This window comes from Ictidomys tridecemlineatus, chromosome 11 (genome assembly GCF_052094955.1).
Source record: "Ictidomys tridecemlineatus isolate mIctTri1 chromosome 11, mIctTri1.hap1, whole genome shotgun sequence".
NCBI classification, from domain to species: domain Eukaryota; kingdom Metazoa; phylum Chordata; class Mammalia; order Rodentia; family Sciuridae; genus Ictidomys; species Ictidomys tridecemlineatus.
Genome location: NC_135487.1, coordinates 45800198 through 45821823, shown reverse-complemented (window position 1 = coordinate 45821823; position 21626 = coordinate 45800198). Strand labels below are relative to the sequence as shown.

Genomic DNA, 21626 nt, shown 5'->3' with positions numbered 1-21626 from the left:
TAAAATTATATTAGTGACTTTTTACTAGGGGTTCTATGCATCAATAGGAAAAATGTTAACACCCCATACAAAAATGTTTGAAAGGCATAAACAGGTGATTGAAAAATACAACATGTAGATAGAAGGAAAAATGTTAAATCTGAGAAAAAAAACAAAAGCAGCATGAGTTTTTGGATGATACACACACACACACACACACACACACACACACACACACACACATGCACACATGTATGGTTCAGTGCTAGTGACAAATGAAAAACAAAACCTCTTACCTTGAAGTGTGAATTGGTACCCTGGTCCTTTTCTTTCTTTTCCTCTCTTTTAGTGTCTTTGTTCTGCTGTCTCTTATAAGAACTTTGATTAAGTTAGAATCTTTTGGTCATAGTAGTTCAATCTCTTGTCTCACTAACCTTTCACTTTAATTTTATTTATTCTAAACATTCATTTAATTACACCTTGTTTTTTAAATGCTTAATCCTACAGTTGGAGTTTTTATTCCCACTGTTGAATTTCCCATCCCCATTTCTTTTTGTTTGCCTTTTATAACTTGTATGTCAATCTTTTTTCTTTTTTTTATTTTCATTTCTCATCTTAAGCCTATTTTAGCCTTCTGAACTATCTCATAAATTTTAACCTCTTTTATTCCTTTACTCTCAGTTTTAATTTTTTAAAAATGACTTGATGTTATCTATTGAAAAGTTTTCTCTGCCTTATGAAATCTCAGATGCACTCTGGATCATTCAATCCATATATTGAATTGGCTGAGAGACCAGGTACATTTAAGAATTGCTGAACGCTGTAATAATCACTTCTACAGCTCTAGGAGGTCATTTAACCTATCCATGTTTACATACTTGATAATTCCATAAAAGGTTTTGATCCAGTTCTGATGAACAAAAATACACATGGGCAGAGAACTCGTAAAGATGGAATATTGTAGTTCATTTCAGTAAATAGTGTTGAAGGTCTGAATGCTTCCAAATAAAAGTTAGATTCTAGATTATATGCATTCCCCATTAAGAGTCACTTAACTTGAGATTTTCAGCTAAATAAAAAAAAATCTTAATTGAAGTTCTAAATTAGCCAGTGAATTCTTGTAAGGGTTAAAAATGTTATCCAGGCTTTCATCAAGAAGAAATAACAAATTTTACATGTGTGAACCATTACTACCATTTCTTAGAAGAAATGACTTGTAAGTTTTGGCTTTTCCCTTGCTAGGAAGATAGGATAGACTCCTAGAAATGAATGGAGATTAACCCAGGACTCTGGATCAAAAGAAAAATGGAAGAACTAAGCTCAGGCTTTGTCTTTAAGGTGAATACAGGATGGTGGGATGAGACTGCATCCATTGAGTCTGCTCTGATGGAACCAATGTTAGGTCCAGGGCTCTAAGAGCATCATAGTGGAATGTTAAGTGTGTGGGGATGGAGCTGGGGAGGGAGGCCACAGATAATTGCAGGAATTGAGCCTTTCTGTCTGGTACAACTGCTACAGCTGGACCAGATCCAGGCAGACAAAAAACAGAGGGTGGGTCTACTTAAGGATCATTCTTAAATAGAAAGGTTGAAAGGAATTTTGATTAATGACCATATGCTATTTTCCAACCCATATTGGCACAAACTTGCACACTTGTGCATATTCATCCCAATCTAATATCTCTTTCCCTATCATCCTTTACACCATGTCTCTCACCCTCCCTTTCTTCTCACTTTCACTTTCTTATTCCCAGTAAACTTTAAGTTCCTAGAGCCATCCCAAATTCACATCTCTAGCCTCAAATCTTACAAAATGTTTGGCAAGTTTCCTCTACTACTAAATAGCTTTGTCACCTTGCTATATCATTTCAGCTACCACCATTTTCTTCTGCTACTAGATGAGAAAAGTCCTTACTACACAGAGTGACCATTAGATTAGTGAGATAAAGCATGAAAGATGCCCACCATGGCACCCAGGGAACACAGCTGTTTCTGACCACTAGCACATTTCTCCTGCATTTTAGTGTGCTCCTGTCCTCACTGTCACCCTGTGGGTGCATCCACATTCCTTTGCATACAGAACTCATTCATTCCATGGAGACTCTCTGGGTGGCTGTGTGCCTGGAACCAGAAAACAAAGTGCTTTTCATCTCGCTGCTCTCATTCTTCCTCACAGAACTTTAGGGGGGAGAGTTAATTTTCTCTTTTATAATGGGGAAGCTGAGGCTCAAAAAATGAAGGAACTTTTCCAAGAGCCCACAGTTGGTGAACCCCAGAGCCAAGATCCTCCCTGGATCAGTCTGGAACAGTCTCTCCATTTGTGGCCTGCACCCTCTAAAGCACTTCCTGTTATCTGGCAGATGGTGAGGAAGATCCTTTCTCCTCTGGTTACTGATATTTTGATTTATCTTAATAAAAGTGTCACAGGAAAGCAGGGAGCTGAAACTCCAAACTTCGGTTCTTGTGTTCTGATGAAAGAAGATTTAAAGGCAGACACCAAAAGTCAGATAAGAGAACTTTATTAGAAGGGAAAAGGAGGTGAAAAGAAAAAAAAAAAACTAAAAAAAAAAAAAGTGAGGGATTAGCAAAAAGCATTCTCAATGGAGAGAATGGGTCATCTCCAAGCAAAGAATGACAAAGTAAACAATGCTACCCCCAATTTCATTCCTATTTGATGTTTACCAGGAGACCTGAGGACCACCTTCTGTACTCTTTGCCAATTAGGAGTTCAACTCTTCCTTCACGTCAGGTGGAGAAGTTGGAGACCTTAGTTGGTCCTCTCCAGAACTGTCATGGTGGCTATTCTATTTAGGGGGGCTTCATCTATAAGTCAGTCAATGTTGGGAGTCACCCTGGCTTCAAAGACTAACTTCCCTATCCCCTGAGAAGAGCTGTTTAATGGTCAGCCCTGCTGGCTCACATGATGCTTACCCACCAATCATATTAGCCCTGCTGGCTCACATGATCCTTACCCAGCTATCAGACTAGCCCTGCTGGCTCACATGATCCTCACCCACCCATCAGACTAGCCCTGCTGGCTCACATGATCCTCACCCACCCATCAGACTAGCCCTGCTGGCTCACATGATCTTCACCCACCCATCAGACTAGCCCTGCTGGCTCACATGATCTTCACCCACCCATCAGACTAGCCCTGCTGGCTCACATGATCCTCACCCACCCATCAGACTAGCCCTGCTGGCTCACATGATCCTTACCCACCTATCAGAAAGCACCCATGCCAACTCTCAAACCGTTCAACCATTAAACTGTCATAACTGTCAAACCACCCAGGCTCTATAAATATGCAGAGCTGTTCTTCAATAAATGGGCATTTTCTCCAAGGATGACACGCCTTGTTCGTTCTTTCATTGGTGCCCAAACCAGGGAGGAGGAATGCCTCGCTGCTCGAGGGCCCCCTCTCTCAAGGCTTGCCATCCTCGTCCACTGTTTGGAGCACTGCTACTACTCACACAACACTGGCTCTTCAGTAGGTGAGTTCCCCTATCAGGTATCCAACTTCAAATGGGCTATATGCTGGGGCTTTGACCTTGATCGTCTGGCCAACCTCTGATGCCCAATCTGGAGGAGAGAACGCACCCCACCACGACCTTCACAGTCATGGTGGACTCTCTAGAACCTGGTTCATGAGCAGGAGGTCCTGAGGGGTGGAAGAACAGGCACTCCTCTCTCTCTCTCTCTCAATCACCCTTGTCCCTCTCCTGACCTATGGGGGCCTCTTCTTCCCTCCCTACAGACTCCCCCTTATTAAATTCTGCACACAAGATTGGCCTTACTATCAATTAGACAATCAAAGTCAGTGGCCCCAGGAGGATCCCTAGATCCTACAATTCTCAGAGATCTGTTTAACTTCTGTGAGCGCTCGAAAATGTGGAAGGAGATCCCCTATGTTGAGGCTTTTTCTCTTCTTTGCTCTCACTCTGACCTATCTGGCAGATGAACCCCCTCCTACCGACCTCCCCTGAGGGCTCTGTCCAGTCCCTCAGGTGCTTCCCCTGACTCAGCCAACCCCTTTAGTTCCCCCCAAACAAGATCCCGCTCCCTAGTCCCACAAACCATGGCCACCTTAAGAGGTTGCTGGACCTGAGGGCATTATCCGGTACATGTCCCATTCTCTATGAATGACCTCACACAACTCAATCAAAGGTTGGGCTCATTCACCACAGAAGAGAGTTTCAATGGGTCCTCCAGGCTTATAGCCTCACTTATTTGTTATTGGCTAATACTCTCCTTCTTGAGGAACGTACCAGAGTCTGGGAACTTGCCAGAGCCCATGACCATGAAACTCACTGAGTTATTCCCAATCACACTCTGGGGCCACTTGCTGCTCCAGATCAAACTCCCAACTGGGATTATACACAAACTGGCATACAGAGTAGGGACCGATTCTCTGCATATATTATTGCTGGGCTCAGAAAAGCGGCACGTAAAGCTGTCAATTTCCAAAAATTACAAGAGACCCCATTGGAATTTCTGGATCGGCTTATGAAAGCCCTTCAGCAGTAACCTAGATCCCAAAACCCCAGTTGGCCATCATGTCCTTATGACATATTTCCTCTCACAGAGCTACCCCGACCTCCGGGCCAAATTATAAAAGCTCGAGCAAGGCCCTGCCACCCCCCAGACTGAGAAATTTCAGATGCTCGCCCAGGCCCTGCAGGGTGCTTCCTTGTGTTGAACCCCCACCCCCACCCCGCACCTGCTTCAAGTGTGGCAAGGAGGAACATTGGGCCAGGGCATGCCCCGTAGTACCACACACTCCATGTATCCCATGCCCTAAATGTCAACAACAAGGTCATTGGGCTCTGACTGTCCTAGATCCCATAGGAGGCCTATGGCCAGGGAACCCTCCAATCTTCTGGGCATGGCAATCAATTGACGGTGCCTTGGGTCCTTTTCCCTGACTGAAACTATCAAAAGACAGCAACCCAGGGTGTGGATTCAGGTGGATGGACACAAGGTTGATTTTCTTCTTAACACCGGGGCTACCTTCTCAGTTCTGACAGAATTCTGGGGGCAAACAGTGCTGTCCACCTCTCCTATTGTCGGAGTAGGAGGAAAGACCATCTATCCAAGAAAGACTCCCCTATTACTCTGTTCTGTAGACAACTTCCCATTCTCTCAGATGTTCCTAGGTATGCCCCAATGTCCAGTTCCTTTGCTCGACCGAGACATTCTCTCTAAATTCAATACAACAATCAACATCTGGGCTCCTGTCATCAGTCAGGCCCCAGAATTGGCCTGTTCATCTTTTCTGGCCCTTTTGGCAGAACACCATACTAAAAAGGATCACTACCCCTTACCTACGAACCTGGTTGACCCGAATGTATGGGATACCCACACCCCCTCCACCATTTCCTGCCCACTAGTAAAGATCCCAATCAGGCTCAACCTCCTGTCCACAAAAGCTCTTCTGGGCCTACAACCTATTATTCAGGACCTTCTTAGCAAGGGGTACCTCTGTTCTGCTCATTCCCCTTACAATACTCCCATACTAGCGGTAAAAAAGCCCAACGGGTCCTATCACTTAGTTCAAGACCTATGACTCATCAATACCTCCTTTAGGCCCATACATCATTTGGTTCCCAACCCATACACCCTGCTGTCTCAGATCCCCCACACTGCCACCCACTTCTTGGTCATAGATTTAAAGGATGCTTTCTTCTCCATTCCCCTTGCCCTTAATCACAAGATCTTTTTGCCTTTACCTGGACAGATCCCACCACCAGACATTCTCCACAACTAACCTGGACTGTCCTTCCTCAGGGATTTCGAGATAGTCCACACCTCTTTGGACAAACCTTGACCTCTGACCTCCAATCTTTTTACCCTCAGTGTCCCTAACCTCCTCTTGCAATATGTTGATTATTGTCCGGCAAATCTCTTTACTCACCTGCGGGAAGGATAGCACTCCACCACAGCCTTTAAGGCTACAGTGGCCCTCAGGGACTCCTTCCTTGGGCAGATTTCTAAAGTCCTGGTCCTCTCACTTTTAAGACTCGGCCATTAGAGAGACCTTTACCCTCCCCTTCCACTCTCTTGTCCTGCCTCTCCCCTCTTTCGGCCCTGGGAGTATCCGACCTCTCCAGGAGGGGTCCCAAAAAGCCTTGGCCAAGGTCTCTCATGGCTCCAGCTCCATCCCGGATGAAAGCTTCGACGGTCAGGATTTGGTGATGACCAATCTCTGCAGCTTGAACCTGCCACTTAGGCACTCCTGATTTTTTGGCTCTAGCAGGGACACCCTTTTTGCCAATAAATCAGTTTCCTCCTTCTCTGCGTCCTCTTCCCTCCTCCTTACATGGATAATGCGTCCTCTCTGCCGGTCAACTCTCCCCTACAATGCCTCTTGGATCAAATATAGCACCCAGGCCTGGCCCATTTATCCCTTAGACAACCAAAGTTGATGGCCCCTTTTTGGGTCCCTGGATCCCTCCAAGGGATCTCTACAATTACTGTGAGCATTCAAAAAAAAATGGGTAGAGATCGCTTATGTCCAGGCTTTCTTCTTGCTCCGATCCAATCCTGCTCTCTGCATCTCTTGCAAACTTCTACAAATTCTTCTAGCCCATCCAAAGGGCGCTCATCAGATGACACAGTTCTCCTACTTTCTTGGCCTTAAAGGGATATCAAGCCTCTTCACAAAAGGCCCAAATAGCATGTTAAGGGGTCACATATCTCTCAAGGGAAAAGGGCCATTACAATAGACAGAAAACAGCTTATTGTGTCTATACCTACACCAAAGACCAAAGATGACATACTCTCCTTCTTGAGTTTGGCTGGGTACTTCAGGGCCTGGATTCTCCCTCCTCTCCAGGCCGCTATATAATCTGGCCAAGGGCCCCCTTCCCCCCTCAGTGGTAGGGAAGCCCTTTAAAAAGGCCCTCCTCCAGGCACCCGCCCTGCATCTCCCTGACCTCTCCTGACCCTTTACCCTCTATGAATATGAGAAACAGGGACAAAGTCTGGGCGTTCTGGGTCAGGAATATGGCCCCACATTTGCACCAGTGGCCTACCTATCCAACCTCACTGTCAGGGCTGGCCCCCATGCCTCAGAGCCCTATCAGCAGCCCATGACCTCCAGAAAGAAGCACACAAGCTTACCTTTGGCTCCCTGCTAACCATCTCATCTCCTCACCATCTAAAGGATTTCCTCACTTACAAGGGGCTGCAGTCACTTCCTCCTTCCAGGGTTCTATCCTTCTTTGTCTCTCCTTGAAAATCCCTCCATCTCTTTTCAGCCCTGCTCTCCATTAAACTCTGCCTGCCTCCTCCCATCTTCTTCCCCACAAGATCCAATCCACAAATGCTGGAAGGTATGATTTTACCCTGCCCTACCACCTGTTCTCTTCAGACTCCCTCTGGTTCTCAGATGGTAGCTCCTTTATACACGAAGGGGTTAAAGTGGCGGGGTATGCTGTCATTTCCATCTCATCCATCATAGAGGCAAACCTCTCCCACCCAATACCACCAACCAACAAGCTGAATTCATAGCTGCCACAAGAGCATGCGAGCTAGCGGAGGGAAAAGCCCTCTCCCTATATAATACGTCTTCCATATCCTGATCTCCCACGCAGCCATTTGGGAAGAAAGGGGGTATTGACCACCAGAGGGACGGCAGTCATTAATTCCACATTTATTTCTGGTCTACTACAAGCCTCCAGGCTGCCTTCCTAACTGGGAATAATCCATTGCAAGGCCCACCAAACTGACTCCTCCCTTACTACTACGGGGAATTCCAAGGCCAATCAAGCGGCTCGATCAGCCGTCCTCCAGAGATTTACCTCCTCTTCGCTACTCTTCTTTACCACCGGGGATGGGCCCAAAGATCCCGAACAACTCTTCCAGTTTCTTCACTCTCTATTCCATTCTAGTCCACAGAGTCTCACTATTTCTTTCACTCTTTTTTCACCCTTTCCCCCACGTGATAAAACCCTCCTACAACAGATCACTTCTGCTTGTTAGATCTGCCAGAGAACCAATAAAACCTAAACTTTTTCCTTCTCATCAGGCCCACGGTCATATACTTTTTGGGAATGGGTTAAAGCCTTTCCCACTTCTAACAAACGGGCCTCTATGGTAATTGATCTATTGCTTACTCACATAATCCCCCGTTTCAGGATGCCCACTTCTATCCAATCAGACATTGGCCCACAATTCACCTCGAAGATAACTCAGGGACTGGCTCATGCACTATCACTCCCTTGGCATTTCCATTGCCCTTGCCACCCCCAGGCTTCTGGAAAGGTTGAAAGGACCAATGGGTTCCTTAAAGAGACCCTCACCAAGCTCACTATGGAATTAAGCCTGGACTGGGTAAAGGTGCTCCCCTTGGCTTTATTGCACATTAGGACCTTGCCAAGAAGCCTTCTAATCTCTCACCTTTCGAAGTCATGTATGGCCGTCCCCTCGTTCCTCCCGTATTGCCTACAGATGCCCTGCCCCTCCTCTTCCATCTACGCTCTGAACTCTGGCGCTATCAAGACTGGCTCCTTCCTGACCCCAGTCTCTTTCAAAACCCTAACTCCTTAACACCTGGTCAACTTGTTTACTATTGCCCACCGGGGTAAAAGCCCCCTCTAAAACCAAAATGGGAGGGTCCTGCTCAGGTGATTATGTGCACTCCCTTGGTGGCCAAACTCAAGCTGTCTAATAACCAACTTACCCCATGGATTCATATTTCCAGGCTTAAGCCCGGCGCTCCTACCCCTTCATCAGGAGAGACAAGATCATCACCTGTCATTAAGTACTCTTGTCAATGCCCCCCCCATTTCTGGTCCCTCTTGGGTCCTCTCTTCACCCTGTGTCTGGAGATTCAAAGCAAGTGACCCTAAGGGCCCCCTCCAGCCAGACCTCCTTCTCCTCCTTACAGCCCCCCTACTTGCTTGGATCTGGCTGGTAGTGGGACCATTGTGTGTTGTTCTTCTAACAAACAATTTAGGTGTCGGGAGCATGATGACCCCTGAATAAGTGTGATCATAAGAGGGCACTTCATGAGTTGCCTTCTGGGCCTAAGGAGGAACATGTGTATTTTGTTTACCCTCCCAGTTCGTAAGAATTTCAAATGTCAGTATTTAAGTTCGAGGTGTTTCACATAAAACCTGGAGAGATCTGACTGCTCTCAAAGGGCAATCTGGTAACAATGGGCCATCATCCTCCCATGGCCGCCTTCATTCAGAGTGTGGGAGAAGCTGCCTTCTTTATTTCAAAGCCCATACTTTCTTGGATGTGACTAGGGAAAGCTGGGAACAGTGATAAGTGAGAGAAGCAAGCTGGTTTGGAAAGCTGGGATATTTCAAGAAAGGTAAAGAGAGAAGCAAGCTGGTTTCAGAGACACCCAGGTAGGAGAGAGTTTGAAGAACAGCCTTAATAGAGAGGGGGAGGGAGCTAGATTGGACTAGGAATGAAGAGGGGAATTGAGGGTGTTAGGGGCAGGACAGGCTGGTGTGCAGGGCATGCCAAACAAAATTAGCTGCAGGATGACCTGGCTTCTCAAACCCTCTGTCTCCCCCCACCCCAGAAGAGCCATCCAATGGTGAGCCCTGCTGGCTCACATGATCCTTACCCACCAATCAGACTAGCCCTGCTGGCTCACATGATCTTACCCACCAATCAGAAAGCACCCCATGCCAATTGTCAAACTGTTCAACCTTTAAACTGACATAACTGTCAAACCACCCCCGGCTCTATAAATATGCAGAGCTGTTCTTCAATAAATGGGCATTTTCTCCAGCTACAACAAATCTTGTTCAATCTTTCACAATCCCATGTTAATGTCAGCACTTGAGTCAATTGGTGGTCAGAAGTTACCTTAGTGCGCCTGCACTAAAAAAGGAATCTTCCTCCCTAGATAAATGGAGGTACTTTTAGGAGATACTTTTAGCCATAATTCATAGCTTCAGGTCAACATCAATGGACCCTATCAAGAGTTAGTCTCATTAATCCTTTTCTCTTGACATATTTCTTGATTAGCTCCTTTTGCTTCTGTTTTTTTCTACAAATTATCACATTTTGCTTTCTTCTTTACTTTTGAAATAGTTTAAAGAAGACACTAACGTAAGTTAAATACCTGTGACCTTGCCTGCATTTTACTGCTCATTGCCAGCTACAACCTAACAAAATTCCATATTTGCTACACCAGACTTACATTAAACATACCCAACATAAAACTTAAAGACAAAACAATATAATATGAAGACACAAAAAAAATGTATATAGGAAAAACAAAATCTTAAGGGCTATTTAATATCTTTAGATAGAGAAAGATTATTTATATAAACTAATAAAAGTTGTTAAAATTCTAAAATTAAAACCCAATAAACTGAAAATGGATACTGATAACCCAGAAAATCATATTTTAAAACAACAAGATTCCCCCTCCCCATAAGAAAAAGAAATAAGGAAAAAAAAGAAAACATATCCAGCAAATTTTCGAGTTCAAATGTGCTGCATTTTCTGCTTTCACTAAACTCTAGGATGCCTCAGGTTAGGAACCTTGTTTATTTTATGCCTTCTTTTAGTGACACATGGTAGATACTCACTCTATTCATACTGGTTGAATATATGAATATATGTTCATAAGGAAACTTCCAATCCCTCCATGAACTAAATTTGAGTTTAGTCGAGGAGAAAAAGTTCAAACTCTTCCTATCAGAGCAAGGTGTGTGTCCGCACACACGCTTCCCTCAATGTGAGCCCTTTAGCTTCACACATGCCTGTGTCCCAGACACACAGACAAGTGCATGTTCATCTGTGACTATAACTGTTTTTCAGTTGGTGAAGAAATATGGGAATGTTCTTAGCTTGGATTTTGGTAACCTGTCTTCAGTGCTCATAACTGGACTGCCCTTAATCAAAGAAGTTCTTTCCCAGACAGACCAGTCCTTCCTGCACCGCCCTGTAACGCCTCTCCGAGAACGTATCTTTAGGAAAAATGGTAAGTTTATTGATGACTGTAAGGTGTGCATTTGAAATGCTATGGTCTCTTCACCATGCCTCTATGCCTATAATTTTCTGACACTCCCAGAAGTTAACCTCATTATGAAATACCTGCCCTTATAAGAAGCCAAATGCCCACATTTTCTGGTTGAAAACATCTCCTTTTAAAGATTTATCTTGATGGGTCCTGATAGAGATTTTGGAGAAACCACATGTTCTGCACAAACTCTGGATGCTTTGATAATGAAGTAACCATATCATCTAATTATAGCAGAGGAGGAGGCAGTGTGTGAAAAAGCTTCAGATCTAATCTTGAAAGAACTCTGCCATTTCAAGACTTGATAGAAGATGAAACAGAAAAAGATATAAGAAATTTCTTGAAGGGTATTAAGAAGAAAATATGGAAGTGCATACCCTGGACTCCACCAGAAATGAGTGTGCAATTAAATAAGCATCTCATGCTGCTAAAAGATCAGGTGAAATGAGGTTGAAAGATAGTCCTGAACTGATGGCAAGGATGGACATTTCATTAGCTTGGTGGAGCTGTGATGGCAAAACCACACCTGGTTGTGAAATGAATTATAAAAATGTTATGGTAAAAGGGGCTGAGGCTGTGGCTCAGAATATGTGAGGCACTGGGAGTTCTCAGCACTACGTATAAGTAAATGAATAAAATCATAAAGGTCTACACATCTAAAATATATTTTTAAAAATGTTATGGAAAGACACCTATGCCTGGGGAAGGATCAGTTGCTCTCCTCTCTCTCAGCCTTTCTCTTGGAAGCCTAATTAACCATGGGTTGATTAACCTTTTGGATTGTAAATAACTGCCCTAGGGATCTGACTACTCCCTCTCAAAAGAGCCTTCTTCCTACCTGTTTCTGTGAGCATGTTAGAAACCCTGCACAGGTCCTTTAGCAGAGTAGATTAGGAAAAATTTTAAGAGAAAAAAGCCCGAATGATAGGATAGGTCTAAGAAGACATGAAATCATGAATAAATGTTGTGAGAAACTGTGGATCAGGGCTCAGAATTTGGAGTTTTGTTTTCCTCTGGGCCCACCAGCATAAAATAGAGTTTGGAGTTCTCCTCTCTGAGTATTGCTTGCTGCTTCTCCACCAGTCTTGTTTCCCACAACAGAGCCAAAGCCAGGTATTACAAGAAGTTGAGGAGTAACCATGGGGAAGTGGAAGGGCGCATGGCATTGCCTGTGTAGTGAAATAGATGGTGGTCTTTTGCACACAACAGGATGTTTTTCCCCCTTCTCCTATGCTGTTCTTTCTGTGTGGAATACTCACTGGTCTCTTGCTTTGTTGAATGATTCCTTCATCTTTTAAGGTCACACTTAGGACCTCTTCTATAAAGCCTTTCTTTGCCTTCTAACAATTATGGACTTTGACTTATCTCTGAGTACATTCTTGGTACTTAGCTTGCCATAACTACTGAACTGTACTTATGTGGCTACTGATTAAAGCATGAGTTTTAGAATCAGGGAGACTTGAATTTGAGAACCTGGTTAACTGATTACTATATGACCTTGCAAAATTTACTTTATCCCTTATTCCCATTCAGTAAAATTCAAGGAAGGGCAGAGGACGGGAGGTCAATAATTGTATCTATCCCATAGAGCTTCTATGAATGTTAAATAACATAATACATAAAAAACACTAAAGTACCTGATGTTGTAAGTAATCAATAAATGTTAGCCATTGTGTTCATTGCTTTAGGTCTTATTTCTTTGAATAATATTCAGGTGCCTTAATGTCCCTCCTCTTTTCCATCTGATACACATTTCCATACAATTTGCCAGATATTTGCATAGTAGAATCAGAATACCATAATATTGGCTTTTTCTCCCTAGGATTGATCATGTCTAATGGCCAAATATGGAAGGAACAAAGAAGATTCACTCTGACAACATTAAGGAACTTTGGTTTAGGAAGGAAGAGCCTGGAGGAACGTATCCAGGAGGAGGCCTACCACCTTGTTGAGGCAATCAAAGAGGAGAATGGTGAGCATTTCACAAGAGCATTTACAGGAGCCTGTAGCCAATGCATTCACTGGATAGATTCTTTTTAAGTGCCTAAGTGCTTGCCTATGACCAGCACTGTCCTAGGCTCTGAGGATACAATAGGAAACAAATACCAAGACACTTCTTTCAAGGAGTGCTAGAATTCAGTGCACAAAGACAAACATTAAACATATTATAGTATTTAAGTCCTGGTTATCAGTTCAACCCCCCTGGCATTGACTATATCCTTGCTGTATCACAGACCCCATATAGGGGGCTGTGGCCAGCACCTCCTCTAGGATTCTCTAGTAGGTATATCTGTGTCAGCTAGAATAGACTCCTGTAGAAAACAGGAAGAAACCAATGATTTTGAAGAACTCTCTACCTTTCTCTACCTCCAGGACAGCCTTTCAACCCTCACTTCAAGATCAACAATGCAGTTTCAAACATCATTTGCTCTATCACCTTTGGAGAGCGCTTTGAGTACCAGGATGCTCAGTTCCAGGAGCTGCTGAAGTTACTGGATGAGGTCACGTTTCTGGAGGCTTCGAGATTCTGTCAAGTAAGCAGTCATCTTCTATATGCTGGTTAAGGCCATTGGGGCTGATCTCATATACACATAGATTCTTCTTCTTTTTGTTTTTTAATTGAAATGTAACATTTTAAAATTAATTTAACAAAAATTTATTTGAAATCAGCTTTTTGACTTTAGTGTTTTTAATAATGTTGAAAATTTACTAAATGCAAGAAACATTTCTAAGATTCCTGCAGAGTTCAAAATTATACAAGACATACACTTACACACCTATGTTGTTCTTTTTCAAGAGAACACATTGCCATTGCCCTTGCCTTTGAATCTCTCCTCTACATGTTACTTCCAAAATATCCATTTCCTTCCTGCCTCAAGCACCCTTCTGAGTGCAGTTTCTCTCCTGGTGTGTTGTTTTAAGATTCGCTTGATTTGGTTGCTTTTCTTTTTCTTCTTTTTTTTTTTTAATGCAGACTAGCTTTGCCTTGTATTGAATGTACCCCTGTTTGTTAATCTATTTGCTATTTTTGAACAAATTTGAGCGTTTTCCAACTTTCATATTATGAATAGAGCTGCAACCAATATTCTTTTACTAGTGTTCATGTGGACACACTCACTCATTTGTCTTGCATGTGTATCTGGGCATAAAAGATAACTAAAGATTTCACACTATTTACATAACCATCAGAACTTGATACTATTTATATATACATATATATATATATATATAGTATACAGTATATACTATATACTATATTCTACTTCTCTAGGCCCTTATATTTTAGATGTTTTCTTTTTAAACAGCATAAAAATGAATATAAATTTTGTACCCAATTCGACAATATTTTTCTTTTTATTGAAGCACTTAGTTTCTTTTTTCAAATTTATTGTCAAATGAAAACTAATTCATCACTTTATGGCTTCTGTTTTTCTTCTGTTTTGACTCATTATTATTAAATATATTTTACTTTTTCCTATATTCATTTAGAAGATTAAGTTTTTTTTATTTCTTTAGTCTTTGCCTTAAAATTTTTATTATTATTATATTACTCATTACCCTAAAATTTTTAATATGCACAATTAACTGCCTGCATCTGAGATTAATACCTTTGTGCTCTGCCGAAATAATACATGATCTTCAGAACATACCTCTTGTCACTCCTTTAGGTCAATGTCATCACCTATTTTATTTTGTTCTTTTTTTAACTTTTTTTTATCAGTACATGATCATTATTGTTTCATGCAATGTCTGCTTATATTGACCTATATATTTATCAGTTTCTATTTTTATCATCCTATCTTGGATTTAAAGCCCCTTCCTGAATTTCATTTAGTGGAGATCAATTGATGGTAAATTCTTTTGGATTCAAAAAGATCTTTACACTGTGATTTCCTCTATCTTGGTCTTGAGATTTCTATCAAGAGAATGACCATGAGCCAAGACAACCCTTTCCTAGGAGAGCCCTGACCAGCAGGAGAGTTAGGTTTAGGGCTGATCAGGTAAGACAAAGTATAGCAGGCTCATGAAATAAAAGAAGCAAGATACTACTCCTAAATCCTGAGAGTGAGAGGGCCCACAAAGACAGATGGGAGATCTGGGAATGGGAGGGTCTCAACCAGTGGGTGGAGAGAGAAAGAGAGACAGAGACAGAACCTGTGAGACCAAGCCTTCATTAAAGGCCATGGTGGTCCCTCAAGCTTTCCTGGGGGTGGTCAATTGCTAGCTTAAAGAAAACACTCTTGGGGGCTCTAGATGGAAACATTTTAAATGACTCCAGTATTAACCATTATGTTTATTTCATGGTCAGAAGCTATGGGATGTGTTGCCATGGGATCAGTGATATGAAGAATAAGCAAAATGTATTATTATCACAAAGGAAGGAGAAGTTTCACTAGGCCAAAGGCTATGGTACAATGAGGCTTTAAGTGACTCATGTCAAATTGAATGGGTGCCAAGGCAGCAAGTGTATTAAACAAACTTATGAGACTTTATTTTCTTAAATTAAATATTTAAAGAAGTTTGACTCCTTTCTCTTTATATACTCAAAATATTCTTTCAGTATCCTCTAGGTTTGCACTGGTGCCAGGGAGAGTCAGCTAGAAATGTGATTGCTATTTCTTCAAAACTACTTTTTCCTTTTCTCTGGAAGCATTTTATATGAATGCATTAATCCTCTGTGGTTGGACTGTCCAGTGGAAAGTGGCAGGGAGGGATAGAAAGGAGGTGGTGAGGTTGCAGGGACCAACTCTGCAGGGCTTATAGGCCAGAGAAATTATGCCAGACTTTATCAAGGATAGTGGAAAGCCATGGAGGATTGAAAGGTAAGGAATCCAACTGTTAAATGATACTCCAGCAGCTCTGTGGAAAATAGTCTGGGAACAGGGTTAAGAGTGGAATAAGGAAATTGCTGAAAGCTATGGCAGCATTTGGGTAGGAGACAGTGGTGGTTTCTTGTGGGATGGCAAGTACTTGGACTGATGAGAAGTGTGTGGAGGGTTGAATGCCTGCCAGAGTGGCTAGAGAGAAAGGAGAAGTCAAGGATGACTCCTCAGCTTAAGCATAGGCAAATAAAAGAGATGGAAAGAGAAGATTGTCCCCAAAAGTGCAAAAGTGGCCCCATGCTGTCTCCATGATCCTTCTATTTTTTGCCATTAGCTCTACAATGTCTTTCCATGGATAATGAAATTCCTCCCTGGACCTCATCAAACTGTCTTCAGGAACTGGGAAAAGCTGAAATTGTTTGTTTCTCATGAAGTTGAAAAACACAGGAAAGACTGGAATCCTGATGAGTCAAGAGACTTTATTGATGCTTACCTCAAGGAAATTGTGAAGGTGAGGAAAACGCATTTGTCTCCTTTGTTCTTGTTTTTTCTTAAAGAACAAATAGCTGTATATTAGTTTCCAATAGCAGCTGCAACAAGTTACCACAAATTCAGTGGCTTAAGATGGTACAGATGTGTTATTTGTTTTCTTACCGTTCTGAATGCCAAAAGTCCAGTTCTGAATGATAGAAGTCAAACTGCAGTTTCACTGGGTTAAAGTCAAGGTGTTGGCCAACTTAGATCCTATGAAGTCTCTAAGACTTGGTTTCCATGGCTTGCCCAGCTTCCAGAGGCTTTGGTTTGTGGTTCCTGCCTCCATCTTTAGCACCAGGGTAGCATCATCTCTCCTCTCTTGTCTCCCTGCTTCCATCTTTACACTTTCTCTCTCTGACTTTGATCTTCTTCCCTCTATCTTGTAAGGGTAATACAGGACAATATTCCTAACTCAAAACCCTTAGGTTAAATCACATCTGCAAAGTCCCTTTTGCTATATGTTGTCATCTTTTGGGATCATGATTCAATCATGGTTCAATAATGGTTCAATCATGGTTCAATTTTATATGGATGCATTAATCCTTGATTAATCCCTGGGGTATCATTTAATCTTAACCCTATTCCACTCTTAACCCTATTCCCAGACTATTTTCCACAGAGCTGCTGGGGTATCATTTAACAGTTTGATTCCTTACCTTTCAATCCTCCAATGGCTTTCCACTATCCTTGATAAAATCTGGCATAATTTCTCTGGCCTATAAGCCCTACACGGTTGGTCCCTGCAACCTCATCATAGGTGAGTAAAAATTACTCAGGAAGCTGAGGCACTTTGAAATAAAGACAGAAGTTTAATGGCGCTTGGTTTTAGGCCCTGAAAATGCCCCAATACTCCCTTTTCATCCCCATCACCTTCCCCCACCTGTACCTGAAGGAGCTAAATACAAAAGGGAAAAGAGAAATTGAGCTTCAAAGCTCTGTTTTAGATGATCTGGCCAGTAACCTACTCCTCCTCTCAGCTGTCACTGCAGAGAACACATGTAAAGCTGAACTGGATACCAGATTTTAACCTTCAGGTCTGAGTGGGGCTTGTACTCCCTCCTCTTCTCACCCACTTTCCAACTTTTCTGACAAGAATCAGTAAAAAAAACCTTAAGTGGATACAGGCCTTGAACGTGGTGGTCCTCTGGCTAATGTAAATCACTGAATCAATGTTATAATCTTTGACTCATCAGATCATGTATTCCTATATCTGGAGGGGGCAGAATGGTGAATTTCTTTTCATCTTAGCTCTTATTTCACCTTATTGGCAAAATATTCATAAAATTAATATTAATTTTAATTTTGGAATTAAAATTTGAATGCCTGCCAGAGTGGCTAGAGAGAAAGGAAAAGTCAAGGATGACTCCTCAGCTTAAGCATAGGCAAATAAAAGAGATGTACACCATATCCTCCAAAGAGGAGGAGACTTTATCTGCTAGATGGTGTACAAGTGTGTGACCATTGACATTAATAGCAATGTTGAAAAACAAGCTTTCAAGAAGAAGGTAGAAAAGATGATGGAGTGTTATAAGGAATAGTTGATGAAATCTATGAGGTTTAAACTACAAAAGCTGTATGGGGAGATATGATAAATGTGCAATTCAGTTTATACTTTCTGGTATCAGCACAAACATTCATTGAGTATTTGCTATATCCCTTTTTCATACCACATAAATTATTACGCCATCTTAAGGCATGCTTCTTATTCCCATTTGATAAAGCAGGAAACGGAAGTACAGAGATGTTAAATAACTTATCCTAGGTCATATAGCTAATAAGTGATCTAATGAGTGATGGGGTTGATATTGGAAGCCAAGTCTGTCTCATTCATAGTCCATTCTCTTTCCACTGTATTAATACCTTCTCCTGAATTAAAAAAAGTAGTTGTTTTGATTTTTATCCAGTACAATCTAAAAAGTTTCCAGCACTTCCAGTTACCTACCCCTTCTCTCAGGCCCCATTGCAGACAATGTTAATGATATTGCTGCCCTCTAAGGAGGGACTTTTCCTTAGGAGAAAGTCATTTCTTCTGAGGACTTTTCCTTCCAAGTTCTTTCCTTTGAATGAAACCCCAGTGTTTTTTGGCAACCACAAGTCCTCTGAATAAACCAACAAATAACTGTCTTCTAGTTCACAGACAAGAATGCTTCAAGTTTCGATGAAGAGAACCTCATCTGCAGCACCCTGGACCTCTTCTTTGCTGGAACTGAGACAACTTCTACAACACTGCGCTGGGGTCTGCTTTACATGGCCCTCTACCCAGAAGTCCAAGGTGAGAGTGGCAGGGAGTGTGCCTGGCCCAGGACACATGGTGCCTCCTGGCCACATGGCTCAGGGTTGAGGAGAAGCTGGCTGGGTGAGCAGGGAAAGATAGAAATTGTTGGGAGGTTTTTCAGTCTTGAGCATGCACACATTCGTCACTTTTTAGAGAGGAATATGAGGAGACCAGGTAGGATAAGTGTTAAATTCCAAGTGTGCATGAAGCTCTAGGTCTAGGGGAAAACAAAGAGGCCAACTGATTTTGTAATGGGGTCCAGCAAAGAGTTACAATCTCATATGAGTATTTATTCTTCCCTTCTTTTTTTATTGGTTGTTCAAAACATTACAAAGCTCTTGACATATCATATTTCATGCATTATATTCAAGTGGGTTATGAACTCCCATTCTTACCCCAAATACAGATTGTAGAATCACATCGGTTACACATCCACATTTTTACATGATGCCATATTAATGACTGTTGTATTCTTCTACCTTTCCTATCCTCTACTGTCTCCCCTCCCCTCCCCTCCAATCTTCTCTCTCTACCCCATCTACTGTAATTCATTTCTCTCCTTATTTTTTTCCCCATTCCCCTCACAACCTCTCATATGTAATTTTGTATAACAATGAGGGTCTCCTTCCATTTCCATTCCCTTTTCTCCACCTTTCCCTCCCACCTCATGTGTCTGTTTAATGTTAATCTTTTCCTCCTGCTCTTCCTCCCTGCTCTGTTCTTAGTTGCTCTCATTATATCAAAGAAGACATTTGGCATTTGTTTTTTCGGGATTGGCTAGCTTCACTTAGCATAATCTGCTCTAATGCCATCCATTTCCCTGCAAATTCCATGATTTTGTCATTTTTTTAGTGCTGCTTAATACTCCATTGTGTATAAATGCCATATTTTTTTCATCCTTTCATCTATTGAAGGGCATCTGGGTTGGTTCCACAGTCTAGCTATTGTGAATTGTGCTGCTTTGAACATCGATGTGACAGTATCTCTGTAGTCCGATCTTTTAAGGTCTTCAGGGAATAGTCCAAGAAGGGCAATAGCTGGGTCAAATGGTGGTTCCATTTCCAGCTTTCCCAGGAATCTCCATACTGCTTTCCAAATTGGCTGCACCAATTTGCACTCCCACCAGCAATGTACAAGAGTACCCTTTCCCCACATCCTCGCCAGCACTTGTTGTTGTTTGACTTCATGATGGCTGCCAATCTTACTGGAGTGAGATGGTATTTTAGGGTGGTTTTGATTTGCATTTCTCTGACTGCTAGAGATGGTGAGCATTTTTTCATGTACTTGTTGATTGATTGTATGTCCTCCTCTGAGAAGTGTCTGTTCAGGTCTTTGGCCCATTTGTTGATTGGGTTATTCATTTTCTTATTGTTTAATTTTTTGAGTTCTTTGTATACCCTGGATATTAGGGCTCTATCTGAAGTATGAGGAGTAAAAATTTGTTCCTAGGATGTAGGTTCCCTATTTACCTCTCTTATTGTTTCTCTTGCTGAGAAAAAACTTTTTAGTTTGAGTAAGTCCCATTTGTTGATTCTTGTTATTAACTCTTGTGCTAAGGGCGTCCTATTAAGGAATTTGGGGCCCGACCCAACAATATGTAGATCAGAGCCAACCTTTTCTTCTATCAGGCACAGTATCTCTGATTTGATATCAAGCTCTTTGATCCATTTTGAGTTAACTTTTGTGCATGGCGAGAGAAAGGGATTCAGTTTCATTTTGTTGCATATGGATTTCCAGTTTTCCCAGCACCATTTGTTGAAGATACTATCCTTCCTCCATTGCATGCTTTTAGCCCCTTTATCATATATAAGAAAGTTGTAATTTTGTGGATTGGTCTCTGTGTCCTCTATTCTGTACCATTGGTCCACCTGCCTGTTTTGGTACCAGTACCATGCTGTTTTTGTTACTATCGCTCTGTAGTATAGTTCAAAATCTGGTATCGATATACCGCCTGACTCATACTTCCTGCTTAGAATTGCTTTTGCTATTCTGGGTCTTTTGTTTTTCCATATGAATTTCACAATTGCTTTATCTATTTCTACAAAAAATGCCATTGGTATTTTGATTGGCATTGCATTAAACCTATAGAGAACTTTGGGTAATATCACCATTTTGATGATGTTAGTTCATACTATCCATGAACAGGGTATATTTTTCCATCTTCTAAGGTCTTCTTCTATTTCTCTCTTTAGGGTTCTGTAGTTTTCATTGTATAAATCTTTCACCTCTTTTGTTAGGTTGATTCCCAAGTATTTTCTTTTTTTTGAGGATATTGTGAATGGAGTGGTTTTCCTCATTTCCATTTCAAAAGATTTGTCACTGATATACAGGAATGCCTTTGATTTATGCGTGTTGATTTTATATCCTGCCACTCTGCTGAATTCATTTATTAACTCTAGTAGTTTCTTTGTAGACCCTTTTGGGTCTATTAGATATAGTATCATATCATTCGCAAATAGTGATAATTTAAGTTCTTCTTTTCCTATTTTTATGCCTTTAATTTCTTTTGTCTGTCTAATTGCTCTGGCTAGTATTTCAAGAACTAAATTGAATAGAAGTGGTGAGGGCATCCCTGTCTTGTTTCAGATTTTAGAGGGAATGCCTTCAGTTTTTCTCCATTCAGAATGATGCTAGCCTGAGGCTTAGTATATATAGCTTTTACGATGTTGAGGTAAGTTCCTGTTATCCCTAGTTTTTCTAGTGTTTTGAACATAAAGGGATGTTGTACTTTGTCAAATGCTTTTTCTGCATCTATCGAGATGATCATGTGGTTCTTATCGTTAAGTCTATAGATGTGGTGAATAACATTTATTGATTTCCGTATATTGAACCAGCCTTGCATCCCAGGGATGAATCCTACTTGATCATGGTGCACAATTTTTTTTATATGCTTTTGTATTCGATTCGCCAGGATTTTATTGAGGATTTTTGCATCTAAGTTCATTAGAGATATTGGTCTCTAGTTTTTTTTCTTTGAAGTGTCTTTGTCTGGTTTCGGGATCATAGAATGAATTTGGAAAATC

General features: G+C 41.7%; 1 protein-coding gene across 2 annotated transcripts in view; it reads left to right on the top strand.

Moving 5' to 3' along the window:
* Positions 1-21626, top strand: part of Cyp2j2 (cytochrome P450 family 2 subfamily J member 2) — a 47224-nt gene that overhangs the window by 6316 nt on the left and 19282 nt on the right. Inside the window, exons 2-6 of one of the 2 annotated variants that reach the window (XM_078026367.1) lie at positions 10869-10932; positions 12794-12943; positions 13345-13505; positions 16129-16305; positions 18459-18600. In XM_078026367.1, the coding sequence (XP_077882493.1) occupies positions 10869-10932; positions 12794-12943; positions 13345-13505; positions 16129-16305; positions 18459-18600 (694 nt within the window). Of the gene's footprint in view, positions 1-10769; positions 10933-12793; positions 12944-13344; positions 13506-16128; positions 16306-18458; positions 18601-21626 lie in introns of both variants that reach the window. The other variant, XM_078026366.1, reaches the window with a different exon arrangement.